A 15,928-nucleotide genomic window follows, 5' to 3' on the forward strand; every position below is an offset into this window, starting at 1 on the left:
GTGATGGTACATGCCTGAAATCCCAGCTACTCAGGTGGCTGAGGCAGGAGGATCACTTGAACCCAGGAGGCAGAGGTTGCAGTGAGCCAAGACTGTGCCACTGCACTCAAGCCTGGGCGACAGAGTGAGACTCTGTCTCAAAAAATAAAAATAAAAACAAAGAGGGGTTGGTGGGAACCTAACTTGAAGCCAGTCTGTCAGAAGTTCTGAGAGGCCTGGACTTGAGACTGGTGGGTGGCATCTTGGGGACCGAGTCCTCATCCTGTGGGATCTGGTGTTATCTCCGGGTAGATGTTGTCAGAACTGAATCAGAGGACACCCAGCTGGTGTCTGCTGTGTGGTCTTCTACGTGGATGACTGTTGCAGTGGAGGGGAGATGAAATACACCGGTAAACCGAGTTTTTCCTAGGCAATAGGTTTTTTTCTCTACCAAACAGAAAGCAAGCCCTAAAAATAACTTTCAAACAATCTATAGAGTGAAAAGAATTTGGGCACGGCCCAGCACGGTGGCTCACACCTGTAATCCCGACATTTTAGGAGGCTGAGGTGGGAGGACTGTTTAAGCCCAGGAGTTTGAGACCAGCCTGGGCAACAAAGTGAGACCCTGGATCTATAAAAAACAATTAGCCAGGTGTGGTAGTACAAGCCCGTGGTCCCAGATACTTGGGAGGGTGAGGCGGGAGGATCGCCCATGCCCCGGAAATTGTGCTACTGCACTCCAGCCTGGGTGATACAGCAAGAAAAAAAAGAAAGGACTGGACGTGTCCCCATTACCTGCCTGCGCTCCCGGCGGGTCAGGGTGTGGCCGTTGAGGATGCGCCAGAGCATGCGTGCTGCGATCTTGGTGTCGATCCATAGCAGGCGGAAGCCATGGTAGTAGTGCTTCAGCTCGTCCAGCACCCTCTGCGTCAGGGACTTCTTCACCACCACCTCTACGGGGGGGCTGTACACTGGGCCACCTTCCTCCAGCTTCTTGTTTTTGTCCTTCAAGGACTTGAGGGACTTCTCTACTACCGAGTCATCGCCAACAGGGCGTGAAGAGTGCCAGCCGCGCACAGGAAGGCACCGAGGTCCCATGACCACAAAACCCACAGAGGTAGAGGTCCATGGCACTCCCAACACTGTGTGAAGGCACTCGGGTCTCAGAGTCCAACAGCTGAGGTGATCGCCTCTGAAGGATGGGTACACAGGGTGGATGGAAGTGCAGCAGCCAAATGGAACATTCCTTGAAAAGGGAAGAGTAGAAAACAGTAGTAAGAGCCAGGACTAGCCTTTGACAGCTCAGCACCAAACACCAACAGCAGCAAAACCCACATGCTCCGTGCCATGCTATGTCACAACCACACACAATAATCCCACCTACTTCCTGATGTTTGCACTGCCCCTGGGGAGCCCTTCGGAAGGGAGGCCAGGACAGCGTGCAGCCCCCTCAGCCCCACACCTCGTCAGACAGCAGTATGGGCTCGCTGATCCCCACAGCAGGGCGGGCAGGGCAGACACAAACACAATCAGCAAAGGATGGATCCCTGGGTGGGTCTCCCAGGCCCACTCCCAGAGACGTGGGGAGGTGGGGTGCATTGCTTTGGCACTTTGTGGGGGAATGGAGGGCAGAGTAGAGACTTTGTTGACTTTGGAGGTCTTCTCCTCCAACAAGTGACTTTCCGGAAAGACCCATGGCTCTTGAGCAAGACCTGCAGATCAGTAAGGGTGCTCCCTGACCTCAGATCTCTACACTAGCTGCCTGCAGGCACCGGAGCAAAACAGCAAAATCCAAAGAACAAGGCCCAAGGCCCATCTCCTCCTCCTCTATGCACCTGTCCACTGTGGCACCAGCAGGCTCTGAGATCAGAGCCTCACACCTGCCCCCTTGCCTGGACATCCCTAGCTCACGTCCTTGCTTCACTCAGACCTCCCTGACCACTGCACCGCTCTGGCTTCTCATCCACAGTGCTGCCTCCTAGCGGGTGCCCTGCTGACATCTGGCCATCTTAAGAGACCAGGTGCACACTGTGTGCACCACACTTGCTTTCTCCCAACTGGAATGTGGGTCTGCGAGGGCCAGAGAGCAGGCTCGAGGCCTCACAGGCGGCAGCGGGAGGCTGGCACTAACCCAGACCCATCTCAGTCCAAGCTGCATCGGCCCCAGCAGCCGCCTGTGCCGTATCCATCACAGAAAGGCCTTGAGGAGGCCACTGCAGCCCAAGCATCTGCAGCACAGACTGTGCCTGGCCCAGAACCTATGGTTTGTGTGCAACACAGAGACCATCATTTGACTGCAGCGTGGTGCCACAACACCATTTACAGTCCAAAATTCAAACAGCTGACCTGTGCGAGGCCCTTTCAGGCTCACGATCTCCTGCGTGTCTTGCCTGGCACACTAGAAATTCCCCTGCAATTGGGCACAAATCCCCCCTGGGTGGCCCGAGCTCACCTAAAAGGCCATGTGTGTCACATAACTTCACATCAGCTCCTCCTGCTTCCATCAGCTCTCCGTGCCTGGCCTGATGCCAGCGGCAAAGCCCGAGTTCCAGAGCAGACTGTTGGAGCTCAAATTCCAGCTCCACTACTTACTGCTGTGTGACCTTGACTGAGTAATTTAACCTCTCTGTGCTTTGGAAGCATTCCTCGTGAATTCGTGTGTTAACAGATACTAAGTACCAGGACGGTAACTGCGACATGGGAACACCCACCAACGATGTGGCTCCTGTGATTACCCCCGCCTCACAGCCTCCGAGAAGCCACCGATCAGAGCTGGAAGCCAGGCAGGGACTCTCAGGACTCGCTGCTTGTCTCTCAGATGGGGATCCTGGGGGCCTGCAGACACAGGCCTGCCTCGGCTTGCAGCCCGGAGAGGGCAGTGCGACTGGTGCAGGGCACTGTCAGCCCAGGGCAGCTTAGAGTGAGCACACACCAGGATCAGAAGCCCAGGCAGCAGGGGCTCCTCTCTGTACCAGTAATGGTCTGGGATCTCCCACAAGAACTCTCCCAGGCTCAGAGTCTTCCCTCAATTACAGACATGCAAACCCAACACTGACCTCATGGAAAGGTTCTCAAGAATACGGGAAACAGACACATGGAAGGTGCCTGGTGGACACCAGTGAGGCCTGGGAGGGGCAGAAAGGGGGACAGGCACCCCCCCTTGGTCACCTCCCCAGTCCCTGTGAGGGCAGCTCCAGGCTCTCTCCAGGGTGGCCCAGCCCCACCCACCATGTCTCTAGGTTCTCCCCAGCTCTGGGGTCACCTCTGAGCCAGGAAGAGGTCCCTGAATCCACAGAGTCCTGAGTCAAGGCATGCCGAGGGCCGAGCCACACAGAATGCAGCAGAGCCCATGCAGGCTCAGACTGCCCCCTGGCCAGGCTGTGTTCCTTCTGTGAGGTGGGCTCACCTCCCAGTGTGGGTGACGACAGTGCCCATGCATGGGAACACACCTCCTCCCTACATCAAGCTAAATTACACAACTTTCCAACCCTCAGTTAGCAAGGAAGATGGTGGCTTCCACAAGAAGGCATGATGCCAGCAGTCACGGGGTGTTGACAGGCAAAGACGAAGACTCAAAAAAACAGACCAGGCAGAGAAGCACAAGGCGGACTCAGTGAAGGCAGGGAGCCATCCAGAGTTGGACACACCCACAGGGGCCTGGTCCTCACCACAGTAACATCCCCCGGCAAATCCCATCAGCATTCACACTAAGTACAGATTTAGAAACAAAAATAGCCTCACATCAGCTGAGGTCTCCCCACTGAATGAGATTCAGGTTTGCTGGGTCTCACAACTGCTGTCTGACAGTCTGCTTAGCCAAAGTCTGGGCGCTGCTTCTCTGCCTTTGTTTCTATGGGAAAGAAGGCTGGAAGCTGATACATAATGTCCATGATGTTCTCTTGGATCAAAACTACTCCGGCAGGGCGCAGTGGCTCACATCTGTAATCCCAGTGCTTTGGGAGGCCAACGTGGGTGGATCACTTGAGGCCAGGAGTTCAAGACCAGCCTGGCCAACATAGTGAAACCCTGTCTCTACTAAAACTACAAAAATTAGCAGGGCGTGGTGGCACACGCATGTAATCCCAGTTACTTGGAGGGCTGAGGCATGAGAACTGCTTGAAGCTGGGAGGTGGAGGCAGCAGGGAGGCAGAGGCTACAGTGAGCCAAGACTGTGCCACCGCACTCCAGCCTAGGTAACAGAGTGAGATTGTCTTAAAAAAAAACAAAAACTTAAAAAAAAACAAAAACCTCTATCAGCTGGGCACCATGGCTCACACCTATAATCCCAGCACTACACGAGGCCAAGGAAGGAGGGCTGCTTAATTCCAGGAATTCGACCCTAGCCTGGGCAACATAGTGAGAACCTGTCTCTACAGAGAAAAAAAAAAAAAAAAAAAAAAAAGGCCAGGCGTGGTGGCTCACGCCTGTAATCCTAGCACTTTGGGAGGCTGTGGCGGGTGGATCACAAGGTCAGGAGTTTGAGACCAGCCTGGCCAATATGGTGAAACCCTGTCTCTACTAAAAATACAAAAATTAGCTGGGCGTAGTAGTACACGCCTATCATCTCAGCTACTTGGGAGGCTGAGGCAGGAGAATCACTTGAACCTGGGAGGCGGAGGTTGCAGTGAGCCAAGATTGTGCCATTATACCCCAGCCTGGGCGATAGAGTGAGACTCCGTCCCCCGCTGCCCAAAAAAAATGATCCACCTACTTACCCTCAGAGATCTGGGCCATTTCAACTGAGGATTGCCTGCATCTGTAAAATACTGTTTTTTTTTTTTGTTTTTTGTTTTGAGACAGAGTCTCGCTCTGTCGCCCAGGCTGGAGTGCAGTGGCCGGATCTCAGCTCACTGCAAGCTCCGCCTCCTGGGTTTAAGCCATTCTCCTGCCTCAGCCTCCCAAGTAGCTGGGGCTACAGGCGCCCACCACCTCGCCCGGCTAGGTTTCTGCATTTTTTAGTAGAGACGAGGTTTCACCGTGTTAGCCAGGAGGGTCTCGATCTCCTGACCTCGTGATCCGCCCGTCTCGGCCTCCCAAAGTGCTGGGATTACAGGCTTGAGCCACCGCGCCCGGCCCTGTAAAATAACTGTTTAAAAAAACTAATGTAAATGGTTACCATTTATAGCTACTTATCTGGTGACTCCAGGTGTTTATACTGTGTGACCAAAATAAAAAGTAAAATTTTTTGGCTGCTGAAACATTACCACTATCCACAATTCTTTTTTTTTTGAGACACAGTTTTGCTCTGTCACCCAGGCTGGAGTGTAATGGCAAAATCTGGGCTCACTGCAACCTCCACCTTCCAGGTTCACAAAGTTTTCCTGCCTCAGCCACCGAGTAGCTGGGATTACAAGCATGTGCCACTACACCCAGCTAATTTTTGTATTTTTAGTAGAGATGAAGTTTCACCATGTTGGCCAGACTGGTCTCAAACTCCTAACCTCAAGTGATCTGCCTGCCTCAGCCTCCCAAAGTGCTGAGATTACAGGCATGAGCCACTGCACCTGGCCTCATCCACAATTATTATACATATATTTTTGAGACAGACTCTCCCTCAGTTGCCCAGCCTGAAGTGCAGTGGTGTGATCCTGGCTCACTGCAACCTCCACCTCTTGGGTTCAAGTGATTCTCCTGCCTCAGCCTCCCAAGTACCTGGGATTACAGGCGTGCACCATCACACCCAGTTATTTTCGTATTTTTAGTAGAGACAGGGTTTCACCATGTTGGCCAGGCTGGTCTTGAACTTCTGGCCTCAAGCGATCTGCCCACCTCAACTTCCCAAAGTGCTGGGATTAGAGACATGAGCTACTGTGCCTGGCCTCATCCATAATTCTTGATAAGTAAACAAGTCCATCAAAACAGCTGTACAGTCCTCATTGTTTAAATTTTCAAGTAGATGTTCAAAACTGGGAACTTTAAAAAAAGTTACGTGACTAAACTACAGCTTTTATGTTTTGTTGTTGTTGAGACGAGTCTCGCTCTGTAGCCTAGGCTGGAGTGCAGTGGCGCCATCTCTGCTCACTGCAAGCTCCGCCTCCCGGGTCCCAGTTCAAGCAATTCTCCCGCCTCAGCCTCCCAAGTAGCTGGGATTACAGGAACATTCCACCATGCCCAGCTGATTTTTTAATTTTTATTAGAGATGGGGTTTCACCATGTTGGCCAGCCTGGTCTTGAACTCCTGACCTCATGATCTGCCCACCTCAGTCTCCGGAAGTGTTGGGATTACAGGTGTGAGCCATCGTGCCCGGCCAGCTTTTGTTTTAGTATGAAATTTAAATGCTAAAAAGTTGCCTGACAAATTCAACATCCATTCCTAATAAAAACAGTAACAGACAGAACAAAGATTACTTAAACCCAAAAGCTAACATCATATGTCACAAACACTAGATTCTGTATTTTCTGCTATTGTGATACCGCATGACTGACTACAGCTGCTCTGACACAGACCTGGCTACTGAGCTAAGAACTGAAACCACCCCCGAAGCAGAAGCCCTGGGAAAGAAAAGGCAGACGATTACTGTGTACTAAGATCACAGCCATAAACTAAACCTGGGCTGCTACAAGAGCTAAACAAATAACAGGAAAGGGGTCAGATACAAGAAAATTGTACAACTTAGCAACTTACGGGACAGCAATAATCACTTAGAAAAGACAATGAAAAGAAATAGAAAATAATAAACATCTGGAAATTATCTAAAATGCAATGCATGTGGCCTATACAAAGAAAACAGGCCGGGTGCAGTGGCTCATGCCTGTAATCCCAGCACTTTGGGAGGCCAAAGTCAGGAGGATTGCTTGAGTCCAGGAGTTTGAAACCAGCCTGGACAACACAGTGAGATCCTGTCTACAAAAAATACTGAAAAGAAAAAAATTTAGCAAGGCATGGTGGTACATGCCTGTAGTCCCAGCTACTCAGCAGGCTAAGGTGGGAAAATGGCTTGAGGCTGGGAGATCAAAGCTGCAGTGAGCCATGATTGCACCATTGCACTCCAGCCTGGGCAATGAACGGAATGAGACACTGTCTCAAAAAAAAAAAAAAAAAAGTAATATTCCTTCCCAACTGCTTTGATGGGTTTAATGACACTTCAGTTACGATCCTAAAAAGACTGTTTTAGAAGTGAAATGGTTCAGCTCATCTAGAAGGACAGACAAACAATCAAAGGAAAGTCCAGAGAGACGAGGTTTGGGGGAACTGGTCCCCAGGGAGGAACACCTGCTGGAGAACTCACTAAAGAAAATAACGGGAGCAACTAGGTGTGGTAGCTCACGCCTGTAATCCCAGCACTTTGGGAGGTTGAGGTAGTTGGATCACCTGAGGTCAGGAGTTCAAGAAGAGCCTGGCCAATGTGGTGAAAATTTTGTATTTTCGTACTAAAAATGCAAAAATTGGCTGGGTGTGATGGCGGCGGCTCTAATCCCAGCTACTTGGGAGGCTGAGGCAGGAGAATCACTTGAACCCAGGAGGCAGAGGTTGCAGTGAGCCGAGATCACGCCACTGCACTCCAGCCTGGCGACAGAGCGAGACTGTCACAAAAAAAAAAAAAACAAAAAAACAAAAAAACAAAAAAATGCAACCTTAAGTAAAAAGATATAAGAAAACCAATTTTTTTTTTCTCATCCAAAGTTATAATAAAATTACGCTATTTGTGGACCTTAAAGTTGCAGTTTCTGCCAGGCATAGTGGCTCACACCTATAATCCCAGCACTTTGGGAGGCTAAGGTGGGTGGATCACGGGAGGTCAGGAGTTCAAGACCAGCCTGGCCAATGTGGTGAAACCCCATCTCTAATAAAAATACAAAAATTAGCCAGGTGCAGTGGAGCATGCCTGTAATCACAGCTACTTGGGAGGCTGAGGCAGGAGAATCACTTGAACCTGGGAGGCAGAGGTTGCAGTCAGCCAAGCATGTGCCACTGCACTCCAGCCTGGGTGACAGAGCAAGACTGTCTCAAAAACAACAAAAAAAAAAGTTGCAGTTTCAAAAGAACCAACAGACATTAAATGAGACTTGCTGTACACCAAAATACTGACACTGGACACTTTGAAGGTGCAGTGGCCAGTGCCCACTCCAACTGGGAGTCCAAAAATTAAATTCCATTTAATTCCTGTTAGGGGACAGGAAGACTTCTGTCCCCAGCCCTCCAAGTGCAACTGGGCACTGAGGTTAGGAATGTTTCTATACTTCCTAAAGATTAACTGAGGCATGTGACAATCATTTTCAAAATGGAAAGATAAAGGTTTAAAAGAAACAAACAACAGGAAAGTAGGATATGCTGTTTCCCTCAAAAGTCAAGAGTCACTGGTGACTCTCCACCATTTTCAAACCCTGTTTTCAAATAGACAGGTGCAGAGTGATACTGATTTACTCACAGGCAGCTCCTCAACCCCAGGGTGTTGGCACAGCTGAGATGAGCAGGATCCCCCGGACTACCTATAACAGGAACAGGGGAAAACAAATAAGTAGTAAATCAGGGATTTATACTGGTATCTTTTTTTGTTGTTGGTTTTTGGAGTTTCGCTTCTGCACCCAGGCTAGAGTGCAATGGCATGGTCTTGGCTTACTGCAACCTCCACCTCTTGGGTTTAATCGATTCTCCTGCCTCAGCCTCCTGAGTAGCTGGAATTACAGGTGCCCACCACCATGCCCAGCTAATTTTTGTGTGTGTGTGTGTGTGTGTTTTGTTTTTTGTTTTTTTTAGTAGAGATGGGGTTTTACCACATTGGCCAAGCTGGTCTCAAACTGCTGACAGGTGATCTGCCTGCCTTGGCCTCCCAAAGTGCTGGGATTGCAGGCATGAGCCACCGTGCCCAGCCTTTTGTTCATTTTTATTTATTTATTTGACTTTGCCCAGGCTGGAAGGCACTGGTACAATCACGGCTCACTGCTGCCTTGAACTCCCGGGCTCAAGGGATCCTTTTGCCTCAGCCTCCCAAGCAGCTGGGACTACAGGCATGCACCATCATGCCTGGCTAATTTTTGTAAAGACGGAGTTTCATTTTGTTGCCTATTTGCCTAGGCTGGTCTCCAACTTTTGGCATCAAGCGACCCTCCTGCATTGGTCTCCCAAAGTGTTGGGATTACAGGTATGAGCTACCACGCCCAGCCTGATATCTTCTAAGTCTGAAAGAAGGCGGGGCGCAGTGGCTCATGCCTATAATCCCAGCACTTTGGGAGGCAAAGGCGGGTGGATCACCTGAGGCCAGGAGTTCAAGACCAGCTTGACCTATGGTGAAACCTCGTCCCTACTAAAAATACAAAATTAGCTGGGCATGGTGGCGCATGCTTGTAATCCCAGCTACTTGGGAGGCTGAGTCAGGAGAATTGCTTGAACCTGGGAGGCAAAGATTGCAGTGGGCTGGCTTGTATCATTGCACTCCAGCCTGGGCAACAAGAGTGAAACTCCGTCTCAAAAAAAAAAAAAAAAAAAAAGTCTGAAAGAGTACAGATCTCTTTTGTAGAAAGCTCTGTGTGTAAGTTTCTGGAACCCAGTTCTGAGTGTTGGAAGGTTTCAGAACACTGCTAAGTGAAGGGTCTGCCCCAGTTAGGAAAACAGTATCTCAAAGTAGTCCTAAAGAAAGATGGGGAGGCCGGGCGCGGTGGCTCAAGCCTGTAATCCCAGCACTTTGGGAGGCCGAGACGGGCGGATCACAAGGTCAGGAGATCGAGACCATCCTGGCTAACCCGATGAAACCCCGTCTCTACTAAAAAATATAAAAAACTAGCCGGGCGAGGTGGCGGGCGCCTGTAGTCCCAGCTACTCGGGAGGCTGAGGCAGGAGAATGGCGTAAACCCAGGAGGCGGAGCTTGCAGTGAGCTGAGATCCGGCCACTGCACTCCAGCCTGGGCGACAGAGCGAGACTCCGTCTCAAAAAAAAAAAAAAAAAAATGGGGACCCCAGGGAGACCCCGGCTCCAAAAAACCCAAGGGGAAGCCAAGACGGCCAGCCCTAGGGAGGGAGCACTCCTACCAGGTGGCACCACCCCCACTCACTTCAGCTGGCTCTGGGAGAAACATGATCTCTATGCAGACAGCCCTACAGAGCAAGCAATGACCCCAAGGGGCAAGAGCTGTAAGAATTACTACAACCACAGGCCAGGAGCGGTGGCTCATGCCTGTAATCCCAGCACTTTGGGAGGCCAAGGTGGGTGGATCACCTGAGGTCAGGAGTTCAAGACCAGCCTGGCCCCCATGGTGAAACCCCATCCCCACAAAAAAAAAAAAAAAAAATTAGCCAGGCATGATGGCAGGTGCGTGTAATGCCAGCTACTCGGGAGGCTGAGGCAGGATAATCACCCGAACCCGGGAGGCAGAGGTTGCAGTAAGCTGAGATCACGCCACTGCACTCAAAAAAAAAAAAAAAAAAAAAAAAAAAAAAAAAAAAAAAAAAAAAAAAAAAAATTACTAGAACCACAAACACCAAGAGTAAGCCATTTCTTGTATAAATGACAGTGATAAGTGTACAGCACATTTCTAGGATTTCAACATGTTTTTGATGCTTTCCCTAACTTGCTGTAGTTCCTACAAGCATAAAGTCAGAGTTAATTCATACTACTGACATTCAGACCCCACTGTGGTCAAACTTCATGCTGGGAACAAGACAGGAACAGGAGCAGCAGGGCCAGAGGCACCAGCCCATGGAGGTGCCAGGCCAGGCTGTGCAGAGGCTAGGTGGTGCCAGGAGCCAGCAGATGGCACCTTGAGATGCCCAGTGGCCTTGAACCTCTAGGCAGTGGGGTTGCAATGAGTCCTCAGCCAGGGAGCAGAAAGTGCAGGTTTAGATGGGGGAGCTCACTCCAGCCAGCCACCAGAGCCACCGTGAGAGGAGGGACAAGATGGGGAGGGCAGGCACTGACCCTGCTCCCAGCGGACCCACTTGTCACTTCACCTCATTTAACAGGAGGCAACCCTCGTGCTTCTGTGGGGAAGGAAATTCCTAGCACGTGCCGCATTTAGGGCTTGTAACAGTCTGGTCTGTAAATTGGGAGCTGGGTTAAGGGAAAAATGTTAGCTATGTTCTCATACACATCAAGTTACATTTTAAGTTAAAATTTAAAAGCACAGTGCAAGTGAACACACCAAGACCCTTCTCACTCCAGCTGAGACCAGCTTTAGTCTCCCACCTTTCTTCATATGAATGGGGCCCAGCACATTCTCCACTATCCTCCCCACACCTTCGGCCCCTCCACCCCTGCCCTGGCCAGCTCCTGAGTCTCAAGGGCTCAGCCCAGCAAGCAGGAAGGCTGGCAGGTCCCCAGAGCTCCCTGATCTGCCCCCCACAGTGATCCTACCTTCTCTCTAACACTTGCTGTCCCACTGGCTCCCTTACTAGGCTCTCCCCAAAACCTGTTCTGATGGTTTCTGTCCCCAGCTCTCCAAGGAACCCCCAGTCAAGGCCGTCCAGGGCGACGGGGATCACTGCTCCACGTCCCTCACGAGCACAGATGTCATCTGTGGCCAGGCCCTGCTGGGAGCCCTTCTGTTCTTTTTTCCAACATCAACGAATTCTCCAACTGGGAGTCCAACAATTTAATTCCATACTGACACTACCCAGAGTTAGTGCAGACCCCACAGGGTAAGGGCTCAGTCCCACAAGACTGCCCCCACTCCATATGCCCAGGCTGCCCACACTTCAGCTGACTACAAATTTGAGGGTTCCCATGACTGCCTTGGTTTTGATAATTCACAAGAATGACTCAGATGCCAGCAACGGGCTCTACTTACTATCACAGTTGATTATAAAGGGTGCCTAGGAACAACCAGCTAGAGAGGCCAAGACGCCAAGGCCAGAGAGGTCCTGAGCACAGGATCCTGTGTCCTGTGGAGCAGGGTGAACACCAATGGGAAGCCTCACCAGCCTCCTGACCCGGAAGTTCTCCTCAAGGCTTCATGATTGATTACAGTATTGGCCTACTGGCCATGGGGACTGAACTAAATCTCCAAACCCTCTCCCTTCCCTGGAAGGGGCAGGAAGTTCCCACCCTCTCATCACATCACGGCCAGCGCCTCAATCTATCTAAGGGCCTGCCTGGAGTCACCGCATTAGCATAAACTCAGGTGCTGTGACAATGAATAATAGAAGACACTCCCAAACTCACGCCGGTAATCCTAGCACTCTGGGAGGCCAGGGTGGGTGGATTGCTGTTGAGCTCAGGAGTTAAGCCTGGGCAATACAGAGAGACCCTGTCTCCACAAAAAATAAAAAAAAATCAGCTGGCAGGAGGATCGCTTAGAGGCTGCAGTGAGCCATGATCAAGCTTCTGCACTCCAGCCTGGGTGACAGAGCAAGACCCTGTCTCAAAATACAAATAAATGAAAAAAGACACTCCCATCATTCAGGAAACTTCCAGGGTTTTCAGCCCTCAGTGCTGGTGCCAGGATCGGGTCAAAGAACAAATATATTTCTTATCATAACACACCTTTCTTCACCTGGCTTCCAGGAGACAATGATCCCCTTGCGATCCTCCCTACCTGACCTCCACCTCCTCTCCAGGCAATCTCTTCCCAGACTTGAATATACACCCGCCACAGGTCTGATGAGCATCGCACAGTCCACACCTCCAAGAACTCTCAACTCACCCCCCGCATTGTGCTCCTCTCCAAGTCCTCCCCAGTTTCAACAAATAGCACTGTTGTCTCCAGGCAGCTCAGGCCAGAAGTCACCCACACAGCCCTTAGGGCCAACCCCGCTTCTACTCATAAAGCGGCTTCCTCCCAAAGAGGACAAGATGGAGAGGCAGGAGAAGAGTAACTGGGGAGTGAAAACCTGACAAACACCACTTCAGCCTACCAATCAAGGTCAACATCAACAGTGACAAATCATTTGGACAGCATGGAGCCTAGACATGATGTGATGAGGATGCTTCACCTCTGGGGTCTTCCTCCAGAAAAACCATCTTTCCCAGCTTGATTATGAGGAAACATCAAGAAATGCCAGTAGAGCAGCACCCTACACTCCACTTGAGCACTATTCCTCAAAGATGTCAAGGTCACTGCAGACAAGGAAAGCCTGAGAAGTAATCAAGATGGGTGGTGCAGATGGGTCCTGGGACAGAAAAAGGACCTTAAGTGAAGAATGGGAGAGTAAAGAAAATCTAAATACGTTATGGACTTTAGTGAACAGTAACAGATCAATGTCAGTTCGTTAACTGTGACAACGAACCCTACTCATGTAAGATGTTAATAGCAGGGGCCCGCACTCCACTTGGTTTATCACTCATAGGGGTTCAGGGACTTCCTTCACAGTCCGCCCTGTGTTGTGCTGGCTCTGAAATCCCTACTGTTCTACCGCAGACCTGCCAGTGTCCCTGTCACAAAGTGCAGTAGTAACTACGGAAGACATTTGTATTCCTGAAATGACAGAATCACACATAAAAAGTTAATTATTATTTACCAAAAACCTGCTACATAAGCACGAAGTGGCAAAAGTACTTTTATCACCATCAAGAAGTCCAGAGAGAGCTCTAACATCTAACACAGCAACTGGAAAGACCAAATGCTGAGCTCCACCTTCAGACTGTGCAGTTTCACCACTCAACATCTTCCCACCACTCCAAAAGTTTTAGTGGCTAACCAGTCATTATTGTTAAAATTACAAGAATTGGGGCCAGGCGAGGTGGCTCATGCCTGTAATCCCAGCACTTTGGGAAGGTGAGGTGGGTGGATCACCTGAGGTCAGAAGTTCGAGACCAGCCTGGCCAACACGGAGAAAACCGTCTCTACTAAAAATACAAAAATTAGCCAGTCATGGTGGCGGGTGCCTGTAATTTCAGCAACTCAGGAGGCTGAGGCAGGAGAATCACTTGATCCCAGGAGGTGGGGGTTGCAGTAAGCCAAGACCACACCACTGCACTTTAGCCTGAGCAACAGATCAAGACACTGTCTCCAAAAACAACAACAACAACAACAACAACAACATAAAACAAGAATTGGGAGGATACATTCAGGGCAACTTCAATCTATCTCTCTGGGGGTGCAGAACAGAGACAAGAATTGAAGCTGGGTGTCTGGGCATGGTGGCTCCTGTAATCCTAGCACTTTGGGAGGCCAAAGCAGGAGGATCACTTGAGCCTTGGAGTTCAAGACCAGGCTGGGCAACATATCGAGACCTGTCTCTACAAAAAAATTACAAAAAAAAAAAAAAAAAAAATTAGCTGGGTGTTGTGTGGCACAACTAACAACTTGGGAGGCTGAGGCAGAAGGACAGTTTGAGCCCAGGAGTTTGAGGTGCAGTGAGTATGATCGTACCACTGCACTAATTACTTTGAGTCCCCTTAGCAAGTTTTATGTTTATTCCAATTTTACAAATAAGGACATAAACTCAGGTAAGTTGGTTAATGAGACAGAAGGAGGAGGTCGGCACACCCCGGAAGAGCATTCACTCCAGGCAGCACCTTAGGTTAGGGGGGCTAAGGCCATGCACCCTGAGGACCCTCAGGGCTTCGGAGTCCCCGTGTCCCCCGGGTGCAGGTCGCGGCCTAATCACACCACAGGGGTCTGTGGGTGCTGGCATCATCTCATGAGAGACGGACCAGGAAGGCTCCTGCGGCCCAGCAGGTGCTGCTCGCTGGTGTCTGCCCTGCCCATCCAGTCTCGTCTCCGGGACCCCAAACGTGACTTAAGGGCACGGCCGCCCTCGTGCGTGGACACGTTCCACCGAGCTTACTCGCGCAGGACGCGCCAGGGCTGCCCAGCCCTTTAGAACTTTCCCAAGCCTGTCTCGGAGGCAGTGACCCGCGGGGACCCGGCCGCTTAAGGTCATAGCACCAGGCAGAGGCCCAGCGGCTCCGCCCGGCGCTGGCGGTCCAGCCCGCGATGAGATTCGGAGCCCCACCGGCCCGCAGGGGGTCCGGAGGCTGGGACCACCGGGACCCCGAATCATGTGACAACCAGCCCGAACCCCAGGGTCGTCCGCCCTCCCGACCCACCAGCCGGCAGCCGGCCCCGCCCTGGGGCGCCCGCCGCTTACCCCGCGGGGCGGTGACCCGAGACGGCGGAGGGAAGCGGGTGGGTGCCCGGCCGCGGCAGCTCCTCAGTAAGATGGACGCCATGTGCCCGGGCGCGGCAGCCGCTCAGGCCTCCCGAGCTGCCTCCTTCTCCTTCTCCGCGGCTGCCGCGTCTCTATGCCGTCCCGGCGGCGCCTCAGGCCCGGCCCGCGCGGACGGCTAACGGTGGCGGCTGGCCTCGGACGGGAGGCGCTCAGCTCAAGGACCCGGCACCCGCGGCGGCCTTGTCCCAGCACAGACGTCCAGAGGCGCAGGGCGGGGCGGCCAGGCCGCAGCTCCCATTGGGCCCCTCAGCGCCCGCCGCCGGCCAGGTGAGGGGCGGACCGCACCACCGCGGACTACCGCTTCCGGCGTGCACCGGAACGGCCTGCACTCTGGGGCGCGGACTACCGCTCCCGGCGTGCACCGGCACTGGAGCGACGGGCTTCCGGGGCTCGCTGTATCCTGATTCCCGTCGTACCGTGGACGCCGCGGTTTGCAGCGTGGCGGCCGCAGGAGCTGAGGGAGTCGGCCGCGCTTGCGCGGGTATTGTCTTTTTGTCTCTGGGCGGCGGCAACACCGGGTGTCTCTGGAACTTTTCTGGGACTAAGTCCTGCACCCACGAGTAGAAAACGGCTCCTGGGAGCTTGGGGCTCCAAGGACAAGTCAGGGGACGCTGGGGATGGAGTGGCGCCCTCGTCGCCCTCGGCCGCGGGCCCTCGCCGGCCTCCCTTGCTCTGTGGCTCTACTCTCGGCGGTTTGCACTCCGGCGCGCGCAGCCCTGAGTGCCTCTTCCCTGCGTACCAGGCGGCACTCCCCAGATACAGCGCTGCTCGGCGTCGGGAGTCCCCGGCCACCACTAGGGGGACGGGAGCGCAGGGTCCCGCCCCAAAGGACAGGGCCATGCCGGCCCCTGGAGGCGAGGGCACTAGGCTGGGCGGCGGCGCAGCCAGTAAGCACCGCCAACC

The 15,928-nt window shown here is 52.2% G+C and overlaps 1 protein-coding gene across 2 annotated transcripts in view; it reads right to left on the reverse strand.

Annotated features, from left to right (window-relative positions):
* Positions 1-15,325, reverse strand: part of LETM1 (leucine zipper and EF-hand containing transmembrane protein 1) — a 43,460-nt gene extending 28,135 nt beyond the window's left edge. For both annotated transcript variants that reach the window (XM_017876233.1, XM_017876232.1), the window contains exons 1-3: positions 14,945-15,325; positions 8,349-8,409; positions 775-1,225 (exon numbers count right to left, since the gene is read on the reverse strand). In XM_017876233.1, coding sequence (XP_017731722.1) covers positions 775-1,225; positions 8,349-8,409; positions 14,945-15,026 — 594 coding nt within the window. In that variant the 5' untranslated portion in view covers positions 15,027-15,325. The remainder of the gene's footprint in view (positions 1-774; positions 1,226-8,348; positions 8,410-14,944) is intronic.
* Between the last annotated feature and the right edge of the window lie 603 nt (positions 15,326-15,928).

This window comes from Rhinopithecus bieti, unplaced genomic scaffold, assembly GCF_001698545.2.
Source record: "Rhinopithecus bieti isolate Rb0 unplaced genomic scaffold, ASM169854v2 scaffold_9581, whole genome shotgun sequence".
NCBI classification, from domain to species: domain Eukaryota; kingdom Metazoa; phylum Chordata; class Mammalia; order Primates; family Cercopithecidae; genus Rhinopithecus; species Rhinopithecus bieti.